General features: G+C 44.1%; 1 protein-coding gene across 2 annotated transcripts in view; it reads right to left on the reverse strand.

Moving 5' to 3' along the window:
• Positions 1 to 322: 322 nt before the first annotated feature.
• appa (amyloid beta precursor protein a) overlaps positions 323 to 25,457 on the reverse strand; it is a 57,381-nt gene continuing 32,246 nt past the window's right edge. The window contains exons 2-17 of one of the 2 annotated variants that reach the window (XM_088289334.1): positions 20,398 to 20,565; positions 17,387 to 17,516; positions 15,909 to 16,021; positions 15,606 to 15,796; positions 13,531 to 13,793; positions 12,043 to 12,210; positions 10,742 to 10,875; positions 6,718 to 6,792; positions 6,468 to 6,626; positions 5,985 to 6,113; positions 5,669 to 5,768; positions 4,835 to 5,047; positions 4,686 to 4,739; positions 1,914 to 2,005; positions 1,521 to 1,667; positions 323 to 1,423 (exon numbers count right to left, since the gene is read on the reverse strand). In XM_088289334.1, coding sequence (XP_088145460.1) covers positions 1,322 to 1,423; positions 1,521 to 1,667; positions 1,914 to 2,005; positions 4,686 to 4,739; positions 4,835 to 5,047; positions 5,669 to 5,768; positions 5,985 to 6,113; positions 6,468 to 6,626; positions 6,718 to 6,792; positions 10,742 to 10,875; positions 12,043 to 12,210; positions 13,531 to 13,793; positions 15,606 to 15,796; positions 15,909 to 16,021; positions 17,387 to 17,516; positions 20,398 to 20,565 — 2,238 coding nt within the window. In that variant the 3' untranslated portion in view covers positions 323 to 1,321. The remainder of the gene's footprint in view (positions 1,424 to 1,520; positions 1,668 to 1,913; positions 2,006 to 4,685; positions 4,740 to 4,834; positions 5,048 to 5,668; positions 5,769 to 5,984; positions 6,114 to 6,467; positions 6,627 to 6,717; positions 6,793 to 10,741; positions 10,876 to 12,042; positions 12,211 to 13,530; positions 13,794 to 15,605; positions 15,797 to 15,908; positions 16,022 to 17,386; positions 17,517 to 20,397; positions 20,566 to 25,457) is intronic. The other variant, XM_088289335.1, reaches the window with a different exon arrangement.

Raw genomic sequence — 25,457 nt, forward strand, 5'->3', positions numbered from 1 at the left:
TCCCCATTAACCGCGATAACCGGGGTATTACAGTATATATATATATATATACACATACACACATATATATATATATAAATATATACATATATATATATATACATACATATATATACACATACATACATATATATACATATATATACACATATATACATACATACATATACGCACACACACGCACGCGCACCCCCACACGCGCACGCACACACCCACAGACGCGCACACTATGTTTCATCATCGTTTGAAGTCACGTGATCACGAGGATACAAAATGTACAATCTTGCGAGCATGATCTATAAATGAGAGATGTTCAAGAGAGCAGTGTTAAGATCTTGTTTTTTTTCTTTCAAAATCCTGTCATTTTTTCATGCACTACATAGGAACAACTACAACTTCAGTACATCACACAAGTTTAAAAAAATGACTTTACATCTTTTTTTGTAACTGTTTTCAATCTTTTTTTTAAAAACAAAATCCAACCCCTAAGAAAAATCAAACTAAAAACGGCTCATTCAGAATACATAATTACTAGCATCACCATCAACATTTTCATTATCAACTTCATATATTTAGCCTTAGGAGCCTTGTGTCACCTAACACAGCCCAGCTGTCATAAGAATGCACAAACAAAAGAGGAAAGAGGGTGGCTGGGCGGGTGGGGGCTTTGGGTGTAAATCACGTTAATCATTCTCCAGTGTAGAAAGAAATGTGCAGCAGAGGTGCAAGAAAGGGAAAAAAATTACCTCATTTCTGGAAAAATGCTGATTGACTCAAACCTATATTTTATTAAAAAACAAATTATGTTGTTTTTTTTCCTCATTAAAAATGGAGTGCATGAGGCCCATGGAGCCATGTAACCGCAGTCCTGCTGATCAGAGGCCATATTAGGCTTTTCATACCAAGATTTGCTACAAGATAAGAAAAAAGAACACACTGGCCCTGGATCAGTATAGAGAGAACAGGCTTCTTCCATTAATGGTGGGTTTGCTTGCACTGGGTGAGGCCACTCCCATATATCAGCAGGCCCAAACAGAGCAACATAAAAACTCTCTCTAACTAAAAGGCATGTCGCTCCTATAAAGTGAAACGTCGTGCAAATTGGATCGGCCACAATATCCGCCCAGGCAGTAGTGGAAGAAACCCGGGCTTCAAAAGCTTCATTATACTCAGTCACAACTTGGTTCATGCCACACTGCTGACATCACTCTACTCTGGGAAGGGGATGAGAGGAGGGAAGGTGCTAAAGGTATGGAATGAGATGTCTATCTGCATGTGTGACTGAGTGTGTGTGCATGTGCGTGTGCATATGACATCCCGCTCAGTTCTGCATCTGTTCAAAAAACTTGTAGGTTGGGTTCTCATAGCCATTCTGCTGCATTTTCGAGAGGTGGCGCTCCTCGGGTGTAACAGCAGCATCCACCTGGAGCAGAGCCAGAGAGATGCTGGGTTACACATATGCGCAACACACGTAGGGACTATGACAGCTTGTCCCAATACACGTGTGAGCTGCCTCTGACCTCAATGACTCCATGGTGGATGGAGGTGTACTGCTTCTTCCGAAGCATCACCAAGGTGATGACGATCACTGTTGCAATGACAACACCGCCAACCATCAGGCCAATGATAGCACCCTTGTTGGAGCCTACATCCTCGGCGAAGAAGACCTGACGGACAGAAACTTGTCATGTTACACCTATGCAATCACCAGCTGGAATTCTGGATGATGAGATGTGAGACAAAATTCATATTGATATGGCAGCCCTCTTGTTTTTTTAATCTGAGTTTAAATTTTTCCATATGCATTTGTGGTGTTAAGGACAGTATAATATATTTACACCTACAAACATAAAATGTCTGAACTGAGGATGAAGGATTTTACAGACTGTCGAGCACCATGAGCGTGCGTTTACCAGTTTCTGGTGGTGAACTTCATATTCAATGCTCTGTCTGTCCCCCTTCTCCATTTTGAGCTCAGGAATAGCCTCCATCTTCATTCCAGTCACTAGCAAGAAAAGCAAAAATGTCATTGACTGTATAATAGGTGGAAATGGTCATAGGCTTGCATACATAAAATGGATACAAAAAGTTACCAAGACAATATATGAAACTTTTCCCACCTTTAATGTGGCCTAAAACCTGTACAGAGTAGGCAAATATTGCCACATCAAGATGTGCCACATTAGACCTCTACCCCAAAAGAGTGGCGTTCAATTTCATCCCTTTTGACCACGAGGGAGTGATACCTAAAGCACTGGATGTTCCCTTGGCGCATGCGGAGTTCGAAAATGCACACCAAATTAGTGACCTGTGACCCCTAGATGCCCCTGGACGTGTATAAATTCCGATGTCACCAGAGGTTTGTTACCTCTTTTCTTCTCCTGTGGCAGATGGTATACTGCTGCGTTATTCTCTGCCCGAGGGAATTAAGGACTTTTGACATCTTTGTCCCATCGCTGGGAGCCTTGTGAATGAGTTGATCGGAGGAGCGTAGTTTCGTCCTCCTGAGGCTGCAACGGTATTGTAATTTGTCTGACGACGCTGTGGCGACCTTCTTGTTGTGAGACCTGGTATGGTTGCGGGCAGCCTTGCGTTAGTACTAGGGATGGGCGATAAACCGAAAATTTACCGTTACCGAAATTTATTACAATGACCGACATCATTTTTCACATGTCTGTGCCTATGTTCATGCCCCTTTAAGTCGCCTTTAGCGCGTGTAGTCACGTGACTCCACCCAGCTGAACAAGAAAGAAAACAGACGACGCGGTCGTAGTTGGCGATTCAAATACAGAAGCGGCTGACACGGCGGAAGACGAAGTAACGTTAGTTGAAGTTGTTCCTGTTGCGCTTGTCCCAAAAAGAAAATAAACAACACGAAAGAACACGAATTACAAAGTGCGTCGTAAGCACCCAAAACAGAGTGTCCAACCTTTTTTTTCCACCACCCACAACACAACTATGCTGTTGACTTGGAGCTTGAGCTAAAAGTTCAAAGTGAGAAGCAAGGTTCGACAAGTGACAACAGCCCATCACGGAGGCGACACCAACCGACAGATCGTCTAAGAGGTGGACGCGATAGCCTTGCACATAGCTAAAGATTGAGCCCCGCTAGCTACAGTGGAGCGCAAGGGATTTAAAGTAGCCGGCAAGAGATACGAAAATATTTGTCGCAAACCCTACTTCACAATATGGACAACATCGGTACGGGAGCTTAGACATGTCAAGTATTTTGCATCCACATTCGACTTGTGGTCGAGTCGCAACATGGATCCCTGTTTGAGCCTGACTGTGCATTACATAGACGACAGCACCAGAGTACTCGAGAAGGTACATTTTCCTGAAGATGCATACTTGTTTATTTGGCATTGGCATTTCATTGACATTTTTTTCCTTTTATTTAGCATTTTGTTTACAGGCGACAAGCTCCTTTGCACATGGCATTTTTTTATATTGTTTACAAGAGACCTTTACACAATTCTAGACCTTTGCAAATGGCATTACAGCATCTTGGCACAATCTATTTGCAGAAAAAGATTTTGCGAGAGGTACCCCTTTTCTCCTGTTCTTTTTGACATTGTTCAAGTCATGCAAAGAAAGCTATTTGGAATGTTTATACAAATGATTTTTGTACTTTTATTTTTCATTGAAGGTAATGTGTACCAGTTGGTCAATAAAAAAAGCAGTTTATATGCATTTCCTGCATTTATTTTGATTTTGGTCCGCGGGGGAATTTATCGTGCATTTATCGTTATCGGGGTAAAACTGCTCAATTTATCGAGATATTTATCGAGCCCAGCCCAAGCCCAGGCTACTAAGTGTATAGTTTTTCGCTTCTGCTGGCCTCAAGTTCTCTCACCTTATCGCTGTCTTGGACGCCATCACCACAGCAGGCACACAGCTCTAGTGGCACACACTGGCTGTGGGGCTAAAGCGAAGTAAGGCAATGTCCACACATAGGCCGGGAGAGGGGAAAAGAAGGCGTCGTCTCCAGCAAAGACTAAAACTACGCCATAAGCAACTTTGCTTAGAGACACCACAGTAACACAAGCTGGGAGAAGGGGCGTCTGAAGATTATTTGGGTTTAATCAGACGCACTTTTAACAAATGGTGCCAGGTCTGTCCTGACTCCCATTTAACATGAGTTTGAATGGTCAATTCTGAACACAACCACATTTCCAGCTATAAGAGGGTGTGTTCACTTGTGCAACCACAATTTAGTTTGATTTACCCTCTCTCATCCATCCATTATCTGTACCACTTCTCCTCACAAGGGTAGCAAGGGGTGCTGGAGCCTATCTCAGCTATTTTCGAGGAGTAAGAGGGGGACACCCTGAACTGGTTGCCAACCAATCGCACCCCTCTCTCATATTATTGTATTATATATATATATATATATATATATATATATATACATATATATATATATATACACATATATATATATATACATATATATATATATATATATATATATATATATATACATATATATATATATATATATATGTATATATATATATATATATATATATAGAAATAATATATACATATACGCACACACACCGGAGACAATTAATGTCGTCAGTGTTGGGCAGATTTCAATATAAATAAGAGTGAGTCCACTGTCAATTCTCTAATGAATATTGCCAAAACAACAGTGGGAGAAACGTTTCATGTAGACCCACCTGGCCGTGTGGGGACACCTCTTTCAAGACTGGGGCGGGAGTCAACAGGTTCAACTGGGGGGAGGAAACAACACTTCAGTTATGATGGACAGATTTTCATACCACTCCCACCTCGACTATCACAAATGAGCAAATTTTGGGGTAATCACCCTGATTGTCAGTGTTGGGCTGGTTAAAGCTCTCGGGATGGATAAAGCCAACTCCTCCCCAGCCGAGCGTGTCCTCCTGAGTCAGCAGCTCGGTTTGGCCATCTCCCAGTTCCTGGTCGGGCATCAGAGCATCGTTACCGTAGCTCACCCTCTCATCAGTCTGCAGGTTGGCCAGCTCTTGGGCCATCTCAGCCTGTTCCCTCTGCAAAAGCTCTGATGAGAGGAGAAATACAAGCAGATGGGTCAAGGGAGGGAGTAAAAATCTTCCGGACTATTATCTCATTGCTGATACCACAAAATAAATATGAATGATTGTTTCTGTGTCGGTTCAAGTGGTGAAATTGTGAAAAAAAATTCAGGAAACATAATGACTCATGCAAATGATTCAAACAATGTCAACAGTTTTTGAGATCTGCATTGATATAATGCTTTTTCTTCTAGCTGAGCTTTGTGTGCATCATCCACAGTGCAGTACAGACTGTCACAGTCTCAGAGACACAGATGGTTGTGTGACGCATGTAACTCCAATAAGCACAGGTGGGGGGAGATGGGGACTGCAGGCAGATTTATCTTCCCAACAAACAATTTGATTTAAATGCACTGAAGAATTGGGTCAAATAACTGCAATGTCTTTATCGGTTAAAAAAATGCATAGAGTTTAGAGCTTTCAATCCCACTGTTACAAGTAACACAATCACCACCACATTTCACATCGGCCTCACAAGATTTGGAATTGGGGAGGAAACAGACAGCTTCGTAAATAATGAAATATCACATTTACAACAAAACACTAGGGGAGTGAATCTCTCCAGGGCAGAGTGGTGCGAGACCTACCAACTTGGTCCTGGATGTCATCAGCCACACCAGGCACCTTGTAGAGAAGTCCCAATGACTGGTTCATGCGCTCTTCAATGACGCGTAGATGGGTCAGCACCTGTAGCATCACACACACACACACACACACACACACACACACCCCCACATTCAAAGTTCATTAGACGCAGGGTCTCCCAACATTTATCAAAATCTAGCGGCACGCCACCAAACAAAAATTTCACATAAGGTATGAATATTGAAAGGATGATTTTGTCTCAATTTACTCACAAATTTACTAACTTGGTGTAACATTTTGTGGTTTTGTGCGTGATACCTGAGGCCTAATTTGCGCCGCCTTCTTTGGGTCCACCATACGGACGTGTTCAAAGTGCTTAAGCGTGTGTTGTCTGTCCTTTTGCTCAGCACGCACATACTTCTTCAACAGGCTGAAGACATGACGAGGCTGCGACAGGCACAACACGGCAGCTAGTGAGGTGGAGGCGCACGATTGGAGACATTGGTGAGAAACTACTACTACTACTACTAATTTATGAACTGTGAAATTGAGACTCCTGAGTCAGTTACAAAGCTTTTCCATTATCGCTTTAAGCCTTGATATGGTCTCAGTGCTTTAGAAGACAAAGGAAGAACAGCAATAGAGGACAATATACAGACTTGGCCACTCAAAATATGTCATTTATAAATGAACTGTTAAAAAAAGACACTGTTAAAAGTGTGAGTGTGTGGCTGTGGGGGGGTGTGCGCGTGTGTGTGCGCATGTGTGTGTGCCTGTGTGCGTGCGTGTGTGCATGTGTACCCTGGGGGGATCCTGCTGTAGGGCGGTCAGGTAGCTCTCCAGAGCCAGGCGGCGGCGGTCGTTGTGAAGAGCTTCCACTCGGGCCATGTGAGTCTCCACAAGCTGCTGGCGTTCACTGGCTGCTTCCTGCTCCAGTGTCTCTACCTTCTCTTGGAAACGCTAAAATGCACAGTTGAAAGGTTTAAAGTAATGACATGACAAGAATATCCTTAGCCAGCATTTTGAATGCTCAGAATAAGGCAGATGATACCTGGATGACAGCCTTCTTGTCAGCGCGTGGAAGATTCTTTGCTTCCCTCTCAGCCTCTTCCCACTCTCTCATCACCTGAGCACATGTCGAGAGAGACATCATGCACATAAACTACAAATGGTCATTTACTAAGAATTATGTGACTGCTGAAAGCGGCTGCTACCAAGCTGAGAGAAAACTACAGCTATAACGATAATTAATACATCACAGGACATCGATCCCGACATTGTTGCTGCACCACTGCTTTTCTGCCCATGATCTCACCTTTTGGAACCGATGTGTTTGGACTAGGAAAACAAACGTGATGCAATAGGGCTTTACAGACAAGTGGAAGGAATATAATACCAAATAATCCCATACTAAAAGCATTTGTAGGAATGACTGTCTGTCGGAAGTCACAAATCCACACAAACGTTCCGTTGCAGGCTGCGAGCATCGAGATGACATTTACAAGTATTATCTCTGTTCTGTTGCATCCTCTCTGACTCACTGGCTGAGCCCAGGCCTGTACCCGGCACACAGCAGCATCTATAATGGGGAAGTCAACTGTGCAAAACCTGATGATGCGGAGCCTGAAGTCAGTCAAGCAAAAACAAGGGCTCAGAACAAACTCCAGCAAAAGGAAACGTCATTCCAAGTTCGACGCAAGGTGTCCTCGTCTGCAGCTTTAAAGCTGTTGCTGCGCAGTGTTCACCATCTGCTGTGAATCACTTCATTCAAGAAAGCAATTAGAAGAAAAAAATGGTTCAGGCATCCCATCGGGGGGAGGATAAACAGATGCACTTATCCGTTTTTGGCACTACTTCTCCGCCCACAATTCCCTATTAAAAAAAGAAAACATCGTTCCTTATCCCAGCTACAGAGATAAACCTCTTTCTGCTCACGACATATAGCATTCATTAATATACTTTATTGACGATTTTAATGAAAATAATGACTAAATATTATCCATCCATCCATCCATTATCCGCCACTTATCCGGGGTCGGGTCGCGGAGGCAGAAGCTTCAGCAGGAAAGCCCAGACTTCCCGCTCCTCAACCACATCTTCCAGCTCTGCTGGAGGGATGCCCAGGCGTTCCTAGGCCAGCCGGGAGACGTAGTCTCTCCAGCGTGTCTGTCCTGTGTCGTCCTCTGGACCTCCTGCCGGTGCGACATGCCCGGAACACCTCCCCGGGGAGGTGTGCAGGAGGCATCCTAAACAGATGCCCGAGCCACCTCATCTGGCTCCTCTCTACGTGGAGGAGCAGCGGCTCGACACTGAGTCCCTCCCGGATGGCCGAGCTTCTCACCCTATCTCTAAGGGAGAGCCCAGACATCCTGCGGAGGAAACTCATTTCGGCCGCTTGTATCCGAGATCTTGTTCTTTCGGTCGCGACCCACAGCTCGTGACCATAGGTGAGGGTAGGAACGTAGATCGACCGGTAAATCGAGAGCTTCGCCTTTTGGCTCAGCTCCCTCTTCACCACGACAGACCGATACAGCGTCCGCATCACAGCGGAGGCTGAACCGATCCGCCTGTCAATCTCTCGCTCCGTCCTCCCCTCACTCGTAAACAAGACCCCAAGATACTTAAACTCCTCCACTTGGGGCAGGATCTCCTCCCCGACCTGGAGAGGGCACTCCACCCTTTTCCGACTGAGAACCATGGTCTCAGATTTGAAGGTGCTGATCTTCATCCCAACCGCTTCACACTCGGCTGCGAACCGCTCCAGTGAGAGTTGGAGATCACGGCCTGAGGAAGCCAACAGTACCAAATCATCTGCGAAAAGCAGAGATGAAATACTGAGGTCACCAAACCGGATCCCCTCATCGCCTCGACTGCGCCTAGAAATTCTGTCCATAAAAGTTATGAACAGAATCGATGACAAAGGGCAGCCTTGGCGGAGTCCAACCCTCACTGGAAACGAATCCGACTTACTGCCGGCAATGCGAACCAAACTCTGACATTGGTGGTACAGGGACCCAACTGCCCGTATCAAGGGGCTCGGTACCCTGCACTCCCGGAGCACGCTCCACAGAAGTCCCCGTGGGACACGGTCGAACACCTTCTCCAAGTCCACAAAACACATGTAGACTGGTTGGGCGAACACCCATGCACCCACAAGGACCCTGTAGAGAGTGTAGAGCTGGTCCACCGTTCCACGGCCAGGACGAAAACCGCACTGCTCCTCTTGGATCTGAGATTCAACCTCCCGACGGACCCTCCTCTCCAGTACCCCTGACTAGACCTTACCAGGGAGGCTGAAGAGTGTGATTCCTCTATAATTGGAGCACATCCTCCGGTCCCCCTTCTTAAAAAGGGGGACCACCACCCCGCTCTGCCAATCCAGAGGCAGTGTCCCCGATGTCCACGCAATGTTGTAGAGGCGTGTCAACCATGACAGCCCCACAACATACAGAGCCCTAAGGAACTCCGGGCGGATCTCATCCACCCCCGGGGCCTTGCCACCGAGGAGCATGTTAACCACCTCGGTTACTTCAGCCCCTGAGATAGGTGAGTCCACCACGGAGTCTTCAGGCTCTGCTTCCTCAATGGAAGGCGTGTCGGTAGAATTGAGGAGGTCTTCGAAGTATTCTCCCCACCGACTCACAACGTCCCGAGTCGAGGTCAGCAGCACCCCATCTCCACGATAAATAGTGTTAATGGTACACTGCTTCCCTCTCCTGAGACGACGGATGGTGGACCAAAATTTGTTCGAAGCCGTCTGGAAGTTGTTTTCCATGTCCTCACGCCCGAGTATTTGCTTCGGCAACCACCGAAGCCTTATTCCGCTTGGCCAGTCGATACCTGTCAGCTGCCTCCGGAGTCCCACAGGCCAAAAAGGCCCGATAGGACTCTTTCTTCAGCCTGACATCATCCCTTACTGCCGGTGTCCACCAGCGGGTTCGGGGGTTGCCGCCACGACAGGCACCGACCACCTTGCGTCCACAGCTTCGATCGGCTGCCTCAACAATGGAGGCACGAAAGTCCACTCAGACTCAATGTCTCCCGCCTCCCCCGGTACGTGGGCAAAGTTCTGCCGGAGGTGGGAGTTGAAACTCTTTCTGACAGGGGATTCTGCCAAGCCTTCCCAGCAGACCCTCACAATATGCTTGGGTCTCATCTGGGTCGGACCGAAATTTTCCTCCACCATCAGAGCCAACTCACCACCAGGTGGTGATCAGTTGACAGCTCTGCCCCTCTCTTCACTCGAGTGTCCAAAACATGCGGCCACAAATCCGATGACACGACTACAAAGTCGATCATCGAACTGCGGCCTAGGGTGTCCTGGTGCCAAGTGCACATATGGACACCGTTATGTTTGAACATGGTGTTCGTTATTGACAATCCATGACAAGCACAGAAGTCTAGTAACAGAACACCGCTCGGGTTCAGATTGGGGGGGCCATTCCTCCCAATCACGCCCTTCCAGGTCTCACTGTCATTACCCACGTGAGCATTGAAGTCCCCCAGCAGAACGAGGGAGTCTCCAGGGGGAACGCACTCCAGCACACCCTCCAAAGACTCCAAAAAGCGTGGGTACTCTGAACTGCTGTTTGGTGCATAAGCACGAACAACAGTCAGCACCCGTCCCCCCACCTTGAGGCGGAGGGAGGCTACCCTCTCGTCTACCGGGGTGAACCCCAGTGTACAGGCGCCAAGCCGGGGGGCAATAAGTATGCCCACACCTGCTCGGCGTCTCTCACCTTGGGCAACTCCAGAGTGGAAGAGTGTCCAACCCCTCTCAAGAGGACTGGTACCAGAGCCTAAGCTGTGTGTGGAGGTGAGCCCGACTATATCTAGTCGGAATTTCTCTGCCTCGCACACCAGCTCAGGCTCCTTCCCCGCCAGAGAGGTGACATTCCATGTCCCAAGAGCTAGTTTCTGTAGCCGGGGATCAGAGCGACAAGGTCCCTGCCTCTTGCCGCTGCCCGACTCACATTGCACCGAACCCCTTTGGCCCCTCCCATAGGTGGTGAGCCCATGTGAGCCCATATGTAATATTATATTATGGGAAAGTCACCATCGTATCCTATGCATACCTGGGACATCCGTTCACGGTGCTTGGCCTCTAAACTCTCTTTCACCTTCTGGAAATGAGTGTGCTCATTTTCATCAGCAGGTGTCTCCAGGTAGTGGTCCACAGCGTCAGGAGAACCAGGAGTGGCTGTGGGCACTATGTCAACAAAAGGAAAGACATGAGGAGACGGGGATGGGAATACAAGAAAAGCATCCCTGTATTGTCACATTTGGCTGATTAAGGACATACAGTAGAGCTCAAAGTAGATCACGAGAGGAAGAAAACAAGATAGCAAGTGGAAACCTGAATAGTTCAAAAGGAAACAAGCAAAGTAAACACCTCACGTCATCCATCATCCTTTGTATGACAACCTTTAAAATCCTCTCCCAGTTATACAGCTTTAAATAGCAGCGTGCAGTATCGGTCATTCTATATCTTTGCTGCTGTAACACTGCAAGTTTCCCCATTGTGGAACTATTAAAGGACATCTTTATCTTTTCTTTATCTTTTCTGTACTAAGCTAAAATACTACAGCCTTGAACGTTAACTTCTTGCCAAGACACATGGCGTGAAACCTGAATTACTGGTAATCAGCAGAGTTGATTATCTTTAGTAAGACCAAGCAAAAAGCGGTTTGCGTGTTTGTGTGGGCATGAAGGTCAGATATAAATTGAAAAGTGATTGTCGTCTGAGGGTGCATGACTGCACAAGACACAAAAACCCAATCACGGGATGTTATTCACTCTGAAGGAAAGCACTTAAACGGCAGTCAAGCTATAAAAACACAGTCTCCATGAAAACAAAAAAAAATTTCACCAGGACATTAATGGAAACGCACAATATTATGTTTAGAGCTTCGGCCAAGGCAGAGGCGCACGATTAGCAATATTAGCATTAATGAGCTCCTGCAGTAAACTCTCACTTTGACTATAATCACAACTCTCAAGAAAACACACACCCATTCACAGTCATGAAATAGAGGCAGAGCCAGAAGGACAAACCATTGAAATTGGGTTCTCATCGAATGAAGCGTCCCGATAAGTTTGAAATTCACGCAACTGAATGATCTGTGACAAGGATGAACCATCAATCTTAAAATAAGTTACAGCAATAGGAAAATGACTGCATGTCAGATCGAATGAAGGACAATAAACTAAAAACACACAAAGTAGAGAAGAGTTAAAATATTAGCCAGGAATGGAGGTAGGAGATAGGGAAAGTTCAGAATGAGCCGTTAGCATCTTGCAGAAGGTTAGAGTCAAACAAGTGGCACGCCGTCAAGAGGGTAGCTGTTCTGGGTTGTCTGCTGCTAGCAGAACTTACTGATGCTTCTGCAGACAGACAGGCAGTATTCCTCTGACTCAAAGTTATTCCTGTTGCCTCCACAGCCGCCGTAGATAAATTGAGAACAGCGGCCGTCCTGGCGGTCAAAGTACCAGCGGGGCAGCATGGCCCGGCATGGACCAGTCTCTGCACTGGCCCAGCACACATCTTGGAAAATACACATAAAAAATGGTCATCATCCACATCCACTACACCGACTCGATAACAATGTCATATACATCTGCTAACATAGTCACTTGTATTCTGACCAAGTTGCACTTTTTTGCAAAGAAAAACACTCCCAAATATACTTACATACATTTAAGAAATTATATAGAGTAGCTGTAACTGAATTCAAAACACTCAAAAAAATCCCTTTCACTGAAATCAAAAGTGCTCTGCACTAAGAAAATTTTGTTTTATTTATTTCTACGGATCATATTGAGTTTAACTTTCCCGTATTTTCGCGAACATTGAGCGCACCTAAAAGTCCCAAATTTTCTCCAAAATGGACGGGGCGCCTTATAATGGGGAGCACCTTATGTGTGGACCAAGTTCCAATAATCTGCACATGTGTGACGTTTGAGAGCGCTCCGCTGGACTGACTGGGAGCATTACACAGTGTGTTAGCACCCTCTGTTGGTGACGGTTTGAGACTAGAGTCAGGTGACAACAGACCAGTTACGCTTATGGCGCGGAAGAAAGCTGGATACAAGGGCCGCCGTCCACGATGTCATAGTTTGTCATATCATTGATGTTGACTCAACATTGCAAGCAGGAAACATTACAGGTTAGATTAATCTTTACAAAACAGACGCTGCCCAAAGTACACCACTCGCAACATTTCTTTAACCACCCATCTGATTGGCTGAGGCTGAAGCACTCCCAGAATGCTTTGCAGCACTTGGGATGTGAATAATCCACTGCCAGCCCAGGTAAAATGAATGCACTTTTTGGCTTCTATCAATGGCAGTGAATGAGTTAAGTTGGGTGATAGTTTTGGTTTTGATGCAACACCGAGACCATACATAGTCTGTTGAGAAGTGACTTGCCTACATGAGCATTGTGTGACCAAGCTATGGTTAAGCTTATGTGTCTGCTTGCACTGCTGTTAGAGAGTGAGACACACAATGACAAGAGGGAACCTGCCGTGTTTGATAAACTTGCCCAAATGTTCATTTTGTATAAGACAAGGACTTTGATGGCTTTGTACTGTATTGTTAAATACTTCAATAAAGGACAACTGAACATTTATGCTATCTTATGTTTTAGCGCGCATGCATGCTACATTAAGGTATGTGTTGACATGCTTGCGCCCAATAATACGGTACGTCCTATGTATGTGTTAAATACAGAAATAGCACCCGGAGATGGGACCGTTCCCTTTAGTGTGGTGCGCCCTATTGTCGTGAAAATATGTTCATTCCCTTCACAACTCCGCAGATGAGTTGACATTGGAACACATGTGCCTCAGAAGTGCTACCTCACCCGTGACAACCTCCTCAACTGACTCAGTGGTGGTGGTGGTAGTGGTTGTAGTCATGGCAACATTGGTGGCCGGCTCGTCACCATCGTTATCAAGCGTGTCAGCAATGTCTTCCTCTTCATCCTCCTCATCATCCTCCCCATCTCCATCTTGGTCATTGTCCAACACGTCCTCTTCCTCATCATCTTCCTCAGTCGCCTCCTCCTCCAACACAGATTGCTTAGTTTCCTCTTGCTGCTCTGCTGGCTCTGGCTGCCGCACCATACTGGCAGAGGAAACGCAATCGAGGCGGCATAGAAGGGAGGAGAATATGGGAAAGGAAAATGTAATGAAAATTAAACACAGTGTGAGGATTATGAGTACAGAATGCCAATAGTTCTGAATATCCAGGTCACAGATTTGTAATTATTCGCATTGATTTATTCTGTAACATTGTTCATCATTTATCACTAATCATGCGAGTGCTGAGAGGCATGCATTTTCACCAATATCACATTTTGGCTTCACATTTTCCCTGCATTAAATAGCACAACCCCTTCCTTTTGACTATATCAAACACAAACAAAAAATATAATGCGAAAGGTGGTTCTGGATGGGTGGGTGATGACTCTTCACAGTCCAAACACTTAAAGCTGCTAAAATGATAAGACAATTCCCTTTGCAAAATGTAGAATACCGAGCTGCTGATTATAGGCTGAGTTCATAAATTGATGAGAGCCGACGCGTGCTCCGCACCCCGGCAACAGATGAGGATGATGAAACATCAACTTAATAACTATTTATAAATATTTGTTTTTAATCTTAAAATGTTTTACCTTAACCAGAAACCTACATTGCATTGTAGCCAAAGGTACAAACAATCCTGGGGGATTAATGTGTCTCCTAAATACTTGTGGAAACCAAAACCAAAAAAGTCGCCATGACAATCGTTGCTTCTTCTTCTTCTTCCATTTTTTGGCATTGGCAAACATCTTTTGGTGCATTACCACCACCTTCTGAACTGCATAATCCAATTTATTTAACCCTATCCTGTCCAAAAATAAAAAATGGAAATTAAAAATGAACTCAAAGGAACTTCTCTGTAAAATGCCTCCAGTCTTCAAGGCTACACTTCTGTCAAAGAAGATGAACAACAACTTACACGCAATTTACAACGGAAGTATGGAACTAACAGATGACTGTAATCTTGGTAAATCACATTAAACCACCATGATTGTACCTTGAGCTTTAATGCAATGCTGGATTAAACGGAACACTCCGAAAATGGTTCAGGTTCTACTTGGAGGAAAGGAGTTATTTTGTGACCAGTGGAAGCTTCAAATCGGACCGAATGGCCTTGACATGTGGGGTCCCTCAAGGGTCAGTCCTTGGACCCTTTTGTTCAGGCTGTATACAGTATATGTTACCTCTGGGTCAAATGCTTCAGAATGCCAATATTGGATATCAAGGCTCTTTTTTTAAATTACAATTTTAGAAAGCCACTTTTTATTTCTTTACTTATAAATGTACTTTAATATTTTTTAAGGTGGTTTTAATGTTGTCAAGCTTCCTTCTTTTAGTAATTTTGTTAAGCTACTTTTGTTTTTCTGCTTTACTTTTGAATGTTTTGTTTGTAAATGCTGTTGTACATTTGGTTGTGTGAAGCATATAGCACTGCCTTGAGAATGAAATGTGATAAATAAATAAAGTTGCCTTAATGAATTTCTATAAACTTTTGACTACAACTTTATTTGCATGCTGTGATAGCTATATGTCCTAAGGACAATTAAACCCATCAATTTAACACTTTGACCACTCCCTTTTATTAATAAATATATTTGCGCATAGCTGTCATTTCCTCCTTATGTTTGGGTGAGTCTAGTCATGAGGAACGGGTTGCCACGTGCACTGAATTTGTCTGCGACCACTTAATTCCATGATGAGCTGGAAATACCAACCATCCCACCTTCATTTGAAACGTTTACCCAGGCCATGTACCAACGGCATTATCATAATCTTTCAGTTACGCAGCTGAGTGACAGGTTCTTTCATCTTTCTCAATTTCTACATATAAACATCCCAGTAATACATCAGGTACCTGTTATCAGAATAGTCAGTTTCTGCTCCACCCCACCAAACATCAGAATCATCACCATCCTGCTCGGCACTGTCAGCGTCGTGCTCAGCCTCAGTTGGACAGCACACAAACTCCACCCCTCGGAAACGATCAATACCGCATGGGAGAAGCATTCCGTAGTCATGGAGATTCATGGTCCGGTCTGTGCAGGACTAGAGAATTGTTCAGAATTACAAGGACAGTTTGAGAGGAAAGGTCTATTGTTGCTGTCTAATGCAGTAATGATATGTGTGTGCGCGTGTGTGCGTGTATGTGTGTCCTCACTTCCTTGGCCACAGTATGCCAGTGCAGGTGGCTCTCACACTGGTCCATGCGTTCCTGATGCAGGAACTTGCACTTGTCAGGAACCAGCAAGGCATCACTCACAAATTCTCCCACTGCAGCACAAATAACAGCAATCAATATCAATACTTTATACACAATAAATGGTCAGCTTTTGCATGGTCTCAAAACAAAGTTTGGCGGATTTTCAGTGAGGTCATTGACCAAAGGCCACAAGATCGGGTTGGGCACCCAGGGTGTGACATGGTTGCTGCCCACTGTTTCTCAGAGAAGGGTCACAGAGAACACATTTAACCATAACAAACAATGTACCCTTACCTTATCTGACTCTAATGGTGACAGGGGGCAAAAAATAACCAACTATCATGTAAGCAGATTAGTTTCATTTGCTTATTAACATAACATTGTTTTGTTCTGTGAAAAATACATTAAATGTAGTTGCAAAACTCAATCAAGTAGGGTTATGCACAAATCAATTTTAACCTATACATTGCAATAACAAGTTATGTAATCTTCATACTGATGTTCTAGTTTTTTTATTTTTTTTTGTTTTTTTAAATGCAAATGCATTTTGAATTTGATACCTGCAAAATGTTCCCAAAAAGCTGGGGCAGGGGCAAGAAAAGACAGGGAAAGTTGAAAACTGCTCAAAAAACACCTGTTTGAAATATTACACAGGTGAACAGGTTTATTGAAAACAGGTGAGTGTCATGATTGTGTATAAAAGGTGCAATGGCAAGGCTGACCACCTTAGACAGGCAAATACTCCCAACATCATAAGAACAGCGTTTTCCCAATGTAAAATTGCAAAGAATTTAAGGATTTCAACATCTACAGTGCATAATTTCATCAAACAGACAACGACAAAGCAACAAAAAAAGCATGGCTTCATAGTAAAAGAGTGTGAGTACTTGACTGGCCTGCCAGCAGTCCCGACTGGACTTCCATTGATAATGTGTTGCGCATTATGAAAAACAAAGTACGAGAATGAAGACCCCAGATTGTTGAGCAAGTGAAGTTGTACATCAAGCAAGAATGGAAACAAAATAAAAAACTTCAACTGTGCGCTCAATTCCCAAACGCTTATTGAGTGTTGTCAAAAGGAAAGATGATGTAACACAGCTTTTTTAGAACGTGTTCAAGGTATCATATTCAAAATGAATTTTTGCAACAGAAAACAAATCCGCCCCAAGACTCAAAGTTTATTATTTTAAACACTAAATATCTTGTCTTTGCTGTGTATTCACATACTATAGTTGCAAAGGATTTACAGATGATTGTATTCTGTATTTATTTACATTTTACACAACGAGCCAAAATTACTGGAAATGGGGCGTGTGCAATACAATACAATGCATTCATTTGCAGTGGTCTGCTAACACTACTTGCAAATGCTTAAGGGAAAAGAACAAATTAAAAAATTCAGAGCCAATGTACCACTCCCATTAATTTGAACTCACCCAAACAGCGGTAGGGCACTACGATGTGCATGTGACTGCGACACTGCTTGCGACCCTTCTTGCACCAGTTCTGGATGCTGACGGGCTGGTTGGCCTCCACTACATTGGTAATCTGAAGCTCTGGATAAACCTGTGAAGGATTGTATTACGATTCCTGGCATTATTTTAAACACATACGGGACAGAATGTCGATTATTAAAGTTAGCAGGTTCATATTTACTGAATATTTTAAACATTGATGAAAAAGAAGCATTTATCAAATGAAACTGGAAGCATGGGTCACAAGAATGACTGGGATTGTAGTCCTGATATTTACTGATTTATTATCTTATTCTCATAAACTAAATTTATAGTACTTAGTTTAAATGTGTGAACTTTATTGAAATTCTAAGTGGTGAAAACAGATTTGCACACATAGCATTTCCATGAGCTGCCCTAACATTCACAGCACTTGATGGACAAAGACGACAAAGCACATTCTCCACATTGGCTGTAGAGATGCAAACATACCAAATTGGGCACACATTCCGATAGACATAACAATTGGAGATCGGAGCACACGCACATACACACTTGCACATACACAGACACATACATACACCTGCACATACACGCACACATACACAGGCACATATAAATACACCTGCACATACACACACACATACGCGTATACCTGCATATACATGCACACCAACAAGATTACAGAAGAATGCCAGCGGGGAGAGAGACGGAGAGACTGCCCGCCGGAGAAGGCCAGCCTTGGCATGCCAGTCATGGGGACCAGACGGGTATCAACTATCCAGACGATGACTAACCTGTGGAGGACCTTCCCTTGGACACAAACCCGTGCCGTGGGAGGGAGCGAGGACGACCGATTCAACCTACATTACCCTTGGCATAAAAAACTCCTATAAAAACTGAAGCTGGGCTGAAAGATGGTGCACATTTTTCGACTGTGCTCGCCCGAGTGCAGTTTCTCGTGAGATTAAGAAAAAGCCGCCCAGATATCTGTCTTTGTACTATTTCCTGAACTCCAGAAATTGAAGAAACTAAATATCGCAACTCTAATCAGTTGTTGAGTCTTTATTTGACCCTTTTCTTCTTGAGTACAAAAAAACGAACACGCATTGGAGTAAGTTTGGCTTTTAAAGGTCGATTTACTAACTACCGTATTTTCGCAGCCATAAGGCGCACTTTAAAGTCCTGAAACTCGTCCAAAAAAGCCAGGGCGCCTTTTGAGGCGGAGCGCCCATTATGTGGACCAAGTGGACCAAGTGCACCGCTGGGCTGACTGCGAACATTAACTGCCTGCACACTGCTTATATAGAGAGAGAAGGCGGGCGTGGCTAACGACAGCAGGGGGCGTGAGAGGGGAACGATGGGCGTGAACGAAAACAGGCGGACGTGAGAGGGGAGATGGCCGTGAATGACAACGCAAGGGCACGCCCCCAGTGCAAAGCAGCCCCCAATGCCCCTAATTGGGCAAACGTGTCTGCTAGCTCTGTTGTTAGGGCGTTCGCAAAGGCCGGCTTCATGAGGAGCCGCACGCAGCAGCGACACGGGGAATCTGACAATGACGAGAGGGAACCTGGCGTGTTTGTGGGAGAACTTGCCCGGCTGTTTATTTCTGATACAGAAGACGATTTTGATGGATTTGTGGATGATGACTGATTAATAATAATGTGAGTACATTGTTAAATAGTTCAATAAAATACAACCAAACTCAGTTTTGCTCCTGTTGCCTTTTTGAAAACAGCTAGCCACGCTATCTTCTGTTTTAGTATGGTAGGCTCAGAGGCGGAATTTTGCTGGGCCTACACTATTATGCTATTCAGTTGATTTGGGGTGATAGTTTTAGTTTTGATGTAAGACCGTGACCGCACATCGTTTGTTGATTAGTGACTTGCTCACGCCGGCATTATGTCGGCATCCCATCTGAGGGGCTGCGCGGCAACGAGACGGCGAGGCAGACTGATAATGACTCTCGTGTTTGGTGGAGAACGTGTCCAGCTGTTTATCCTGGATACAGAAGACAAGGACTTGGTGCTTTTTTGGATGAGGACAACTTCAGCCCGTTGTTAAAAGCTAAAATAAAGTACCACCGAACTCCCGCTGCCATTTTAAAAACACACTAGCGCGACTGAGCAGCCAGCACGACTGCTCGGTTGCTCGCTTCTGTTTGCGCCCAATGATACGGTGCGTTCTATCTATGTATCAAATACAGAAATAGCACCCTCAACTGGTGCTGCGCCCTTTGATACGGCGCGTCTTTTGGCCGTAAAAATACGGTACTTCTCATTTCCACGGTGACTCAACTCCAACACCTGCATATGTGAGAAATTCATTTTTGAAGTTTTCAGACACAGGTTATCATGATATTGACCTCTGAAAGTATCCTTCCTTATCGGCACTGAAATGTAAAACTGATCACAGAGAGCTCTTCATTGTGGTACTTTTCAAATGTAGTATATTGGATTGGCATTTCAATAGATCCCTTAGTGTTTATTTCTACGTTACTCTCAGAAGCATACAACATATGAGTGTCATCTCTTTAAAGAACCTGTTTTTACTCTGTAACAAATCTGTCATCAGCAACATTTTAGTTTTTAAGAAAAAAAATACACTTCCTACTACTGAACAAATTTGGTTCTGTTATATTTTTCGAGAATATGCTTGCAACGAGAAGGGGCTTGTTTACTGTGAATAACACTCATGTACACATGTTTACCAAACAATGAGGTAATGCAGTAAATCTGCAGGCAAATATACACAATATATGTGAAAATGTGCCCAATTTTACACCTAAATGGAAAATTATAATTATTTTCTTTTTTGCTTGCTGAGACAAAAATAACCATGTTATATAAACTCACAATAGGCTAAATACAGATCAAGTACTGAATGCATTTCTCTGACTATTTCTCCGCTCACCAATTCCCCCAACCCCACCCCCTCCACAAGCCCTCGAGATCACCAACAGAAAATACAACAATAGACTTAGAGCCACTTACTTCCTGGCAATATTGCAGGATGCCCTCCTTGGTACCAACACAGCTCTTGGTGGCTGAGGGATCCGTTTCCCACTTGCCACTTTGCACATTGACATGCATGTTGAGTTTACCGCAGAACATGGCCACCTGGGGCTCAGCCAGCAGTCCCGTCAAGCCATCTGTGGGCACCTGTAAGACAGGGTGAGAGCTGTTTTGAGAACTTCGCTGCAGGTAAAATTCTACAACATATTTATTAGAAAAACACAGGCTTGGGGCAGACATCATCATCAACATTTTGGATGGAACTCAATTCTACTCAACTGTATTTATCAAGCACTTTATGACAACCACTGCTGGATACAAAGTGCTATACGTGGAACAAAAGTAAGTCATACAACAACAAACAAAACAAATTAAAGACCAAGTGTGAAGTAATTTTCAAAGTAAATAGCACATAATAGATAAAATAAGGCATGAAAAAAAACATTTCTAAGTCATATATTTGACAAAGTAATAATTTTCCCCAAGTGAGATCCTGGCAAGCTAAATCTGGTAGTGTAATGCCATTTCAACAACAACAAAGAGGGGGTCCACATGGGAAGTGTAGGAAGCGAGTCAGAAATCGAGTCCGAAAGCCATCAATCCATCCAAACCACTTATCCTCACGAGTGTTGCGGGAGTGCTGGAGCCTATCCCAGCTCTGTCTTTGGGCAGTTGGAGGGGTTCACCCAGAACTGGTTGCCAGCCAATCGCAGGGCACACAGAAGAACAACCAATCACACTCACAATCACACTTAGGGACAATTTGGAGTGTTCTGTGTTATGTTAACCTACCATGCATGTTTTTGGACACACGAGGTCTTTAATAACGAAGACAGTAAAAAGCACAAAAATAGTAAAACCAAAACCAAGTCTTGTGCTGAGTCAAAAACCAAAGAATAAAAATGAGTTTTAAGAAGTAGGAGTTATGTGCTCCCTCTTACGGGAGGCAGTAAAAAGATGAGAAGCAGCATTTTGGAACAACTGGAGACGCTTTATGGAGGATTGGCTGACTCCAAAGTCAAGTGCATTATAGTAATCCATCTGAGATGTGACGAGGGCATGAATTACTGTGGCAAAGTGCAGTTGAAAAAGGAGATTTTACCTTAGCCAGTTGCCCTAAATGAAAAGAAAACTGGATTTTACAACAGCACCAATTGGCAAGTCCAATTTAAAAACACTGTCCAGTTTAAGGCCCAAGTTCAAGACTTTCAACTTTACATAAGAAGCCAGGAGGCCCAAGTCAGAAGGATGAGAAATACAAGGCCACTGGGAGCAAACATCATAACTTCTGATCTGTTATATTGAAATTCAATGAATTGGAAGGAGAGTAAATTTATGTTGATATTACATATTGGCCACAAAATGAATTGGGCAATTATCTTATGCGGAGATGTATAGCGAGCGCGCTCCTTAACTTGCTTAATTTGTAACTAATGTTGTGAATTGGCACCATTCAAACAAAACTGACTTTGCAACCTAAACACAGCAGTGACCTAATTATATAAGACATTTTTCAACAAGAAATCACCGGAGTTTTTATTTTTATTGCAGATATTATATTGCAGATTATTAATGTGTTCCTGTGTTCCCTTGTGGGGTTTTTCATGATCATCCTCAACATTATGTTATGTACATAATCTCTCTGTTATGTCAAATATGGGACACTTTTGTCATTAAACAGCAATATAATATAGTGGTGTGCGTGAGATGTAACAGAAGACTGCCGGAATTTAATACTCTTATTTTTTGGGCTTGTGTGCACATTTTAAAAGGCGCTGCAGAAAATCATTGTCGGATTATACTTCCAAATCAGATTACACAAAATCAGAGGGAATACTGAGGGGTGACAGCAGAGAGGAGGGACCAGTGCCCTTGTACTCTTCCTAATCGTGTTCATGGTTTTGTAGCCCATGGCAGGCAAACAAATGTTTTATGAGATGGAGCCACCTTTCCCCTTGCAGACGGATTCACTCAGAGCAGTCTGAGGCAGTACAAGTGTGAATGCTAAAACAAAAAGCACGTTTTACGATAATTTATGAATAATGGGTAAATTTATTAAGCATTGCACCACTGGTACTTGCAATAGGTCCCAGTGCTAAGAAACTAATTAATCATGCTCAATCTCATGCTGCAGTCAGACAAAACGAGACTTGAGCAAATCCTGCAACGCAGTTACATACAGTGTAAAATCTACAGTTCACATTGATAGGTGCAAATCTGTGCCGGGCGACATGATTGATGTGTTTGACGCAACGCAAGTGGGGGCTAGCAAATTTTAACGGGACGACACATTGTGTCGCAACAGCCAAATGGGAAGCCAATTGAGAATGTACTTAATATGTTAGACAGAGCGAGGAAGGTACGGCTGAAACATTTGAATTGTCGTAATTCTGCAAGTTAGCATTATTTTATTTAATCTTTCCCTTGTGTTTTAGGGAGCAAGGAGATGACCGCGCGGCTGATCAAGCTGCGGGGGGAATCGTATATACGACAGCCTCTTTACGGGGGCCAAGTTCTCCGCAGCCAGTGCATGGTGTAAAAAACTATTAATCTTGGGAAAAACATTTGACGGGTTATCATCTTATCTATTTCCATCCATTTACTCAAGATGCGCTAATTCAATGGTTCCTAATCTTTCTTGGGTTGTGTACCCGCGTCGTACCTCGGGTACCCCCCTGACTCTTATGTGTTGTGATTATTCACTAAAAGTATGGAACAGAACTGTTCATTAATTATTATGTTCTCTACCTTAATGTGGTGATTTGTTGGGAATTGGATATGAAATAGGATACTAGAATATTTAAGTAATATATATTTCAATAGTAGGAAGCAAAACAAAGAAATAAAATTGCCTTTGTTGAATCTAACTCATGAAATAAGACTACAAACTGGATTTAGACGTGCAGAGACAAAAATTGGAGAGACAGAGGTGGGCAGAGAAGAGAAGGGCAACTGAGAGGAGGGAGACGTTCGAAAGGTTTTTCAACTTAATGGAAAAAATGATTGATCAAAATAAAAAAAATAATGCTTGGTGTTCAAGACTGAAATTTATATAACATTCATTTAAAAGTAAACAAAAACCAGGGTACTTTCAAAACAGATGAACTAGTTTGTATCGCTCAACAATTTATTTCACATGTGTTTACATGTATTTGTCGCAGTCACATCTTTAGATCAGCTTCTTTAAACAAAAGTGAAAAAGCCCAGGTTTGTAAAAGACCAAAACTTTTACAATAATATGAAGAGGCCACCATGTGTCTGTTTTGCTTACAAACTGTTACTTTAATGAAAAACTTCGGGACAAACAAAATGGATCAATTAAGTACATCATAAATCACAGTAAATTCACAGAAATAACTATTCACAGGAAATAAATAAAAAGCATTCCCCAGTTCATAACAGTTGCAGGATAAACCTGAGTGTGCTAGTGACTCATTTGGCGCATGGATGGAACCGTTCTTCCAGGACCCATGACATGGATGGGGCACGATCAAGAGTCCTGATCTTCCTCTCCTGACTCAAAGTGGGGCATCATACCGGTTGCAGTGTCCACGACATCATCCATTACGCGGGGGTTTGCAGGGGTGGCTGGGGCAAATGATGGCTGCCATGTCACTACAAAAGATGGGATTGATTTATTAACCATCCATTACATTTTATATGAATCTATTTTTCCATCTACTGATATTTTACCATGTTTGTGCGCCTTGGAATGATGAATGCTGAAGCGCCGGGCCCACACACCCTGCCCCGGCCGCTTGTAAGGAGTGATGAGGGAGAGTGGTCGCTGGAGGCACGAGTACCCTCCATCTGCCAAGATGAAGTGCCCTGGAGGAGGATACAGCCATCTTTGGTAAAGGGGAGTGTGCCGGAGGACCCTAGAGTCGTGGACTGATCCAGACCAGCCCATGTAGATGTCCAGAAAGCGACTCTGATGGTCACATACAGCTTGCATAATTATGCTGCTGAAAAGCTTGCGGTTCTTATAAGTCATGACCATCAAGGGAACTTGGAGGCTTGATTCGGACATGACAACCATCTATTGCTCCAGCAACTTTTGCAAGTGCATGGTGCCTCGCCAGCCCTGCAAATACCTGGGTCACTGTCTGAAGGTCTCCTGCAGTGTTGGGGAAGTGGAGCCACCACTTCCCCAGTGACCCGGTGGATAATGTAGTGGACGGTGGACCGCGGTATCCCAAATGCTCATGCCACCACCCGATATGATGCCCAACTCGCCAGCCAGAAGAGAAAGAACTGGACCTCAATCTCGACACCCCATCCATGTCGTCGGACTTGGTCCAGGAGGGTGAGCAACACTCTGAAAGAGTCCCTGCTCAGGCGAACGTCCGGTTGGAGATCCTCTCCATTGAAAAAAAACCGGTCCAACACTGGCACACCCAGGTTTAGCCTGAGTGTATGGACTTCTTGGCTGTTAATGTTTTGAATAAAAAAGAAAATGAACGCATGAATTATTGCATTTGTTTCATCCAAAGGAGCTCAACAACTTCAGACCAGTGGCGCTGACGTCTTATCTGATGAAGACCCTGGAGAGACTGGTCCTCGTCCATCTGCGCCCCCTGGTCAGCTCCTCAATAGACCCACTCCAATTCGCATACCAGCCTGGTATCAGTGTGGATGATGCAATCATCTACCTGCTCCACACTTCACTCTCCCACCTGGAGAAGGCGGGGGGCACGGTGAGGATCATGTTCTTTGATTTTTCAAGTGCTTTCAACACCATCCAGCCCGCCTTATTGGGAGACAAGCTGGAGCAGGCGGGAGTGGCCCACCACCTCATCACATGGATCCACGACTACCTCACAAACCGGCCACAGTACGTGAGGACACAGGACTGTGTGTCTGACGTGCTCCTCTGCAGCACGGGAGCGCCGCAGGGAACTGTTCTGGCTCCCTTCCTGTTCACCCTCTACACCTCGGACTACAAATACAATTCCACAACCTGTCACCTGCAGAAGTTCTCTGATGACTCTGCGATTGTCGGCCTCATCACTGACGGTGACGATCGGGAGTACAGAGGG

This window comes from Idiotropiscis lumnitzeri, chromosome 3 (assembly GCF_059441095.1).
Source record: "Idiotropiscis lumnitzeri isolate Australia: NSW breed Sydney's pygmy pipehorse chromosome 3, RoL_Ilum_1.0, whole genome shotgun sequence".
Classification (NCBI taxonomy): Eukaryota; Metazoa; Chordata; class Actinopteri; order Syngnathiformes; family Syngnathidae; genus Idiotropiscis; species Idiotropiscis lumnitzeri.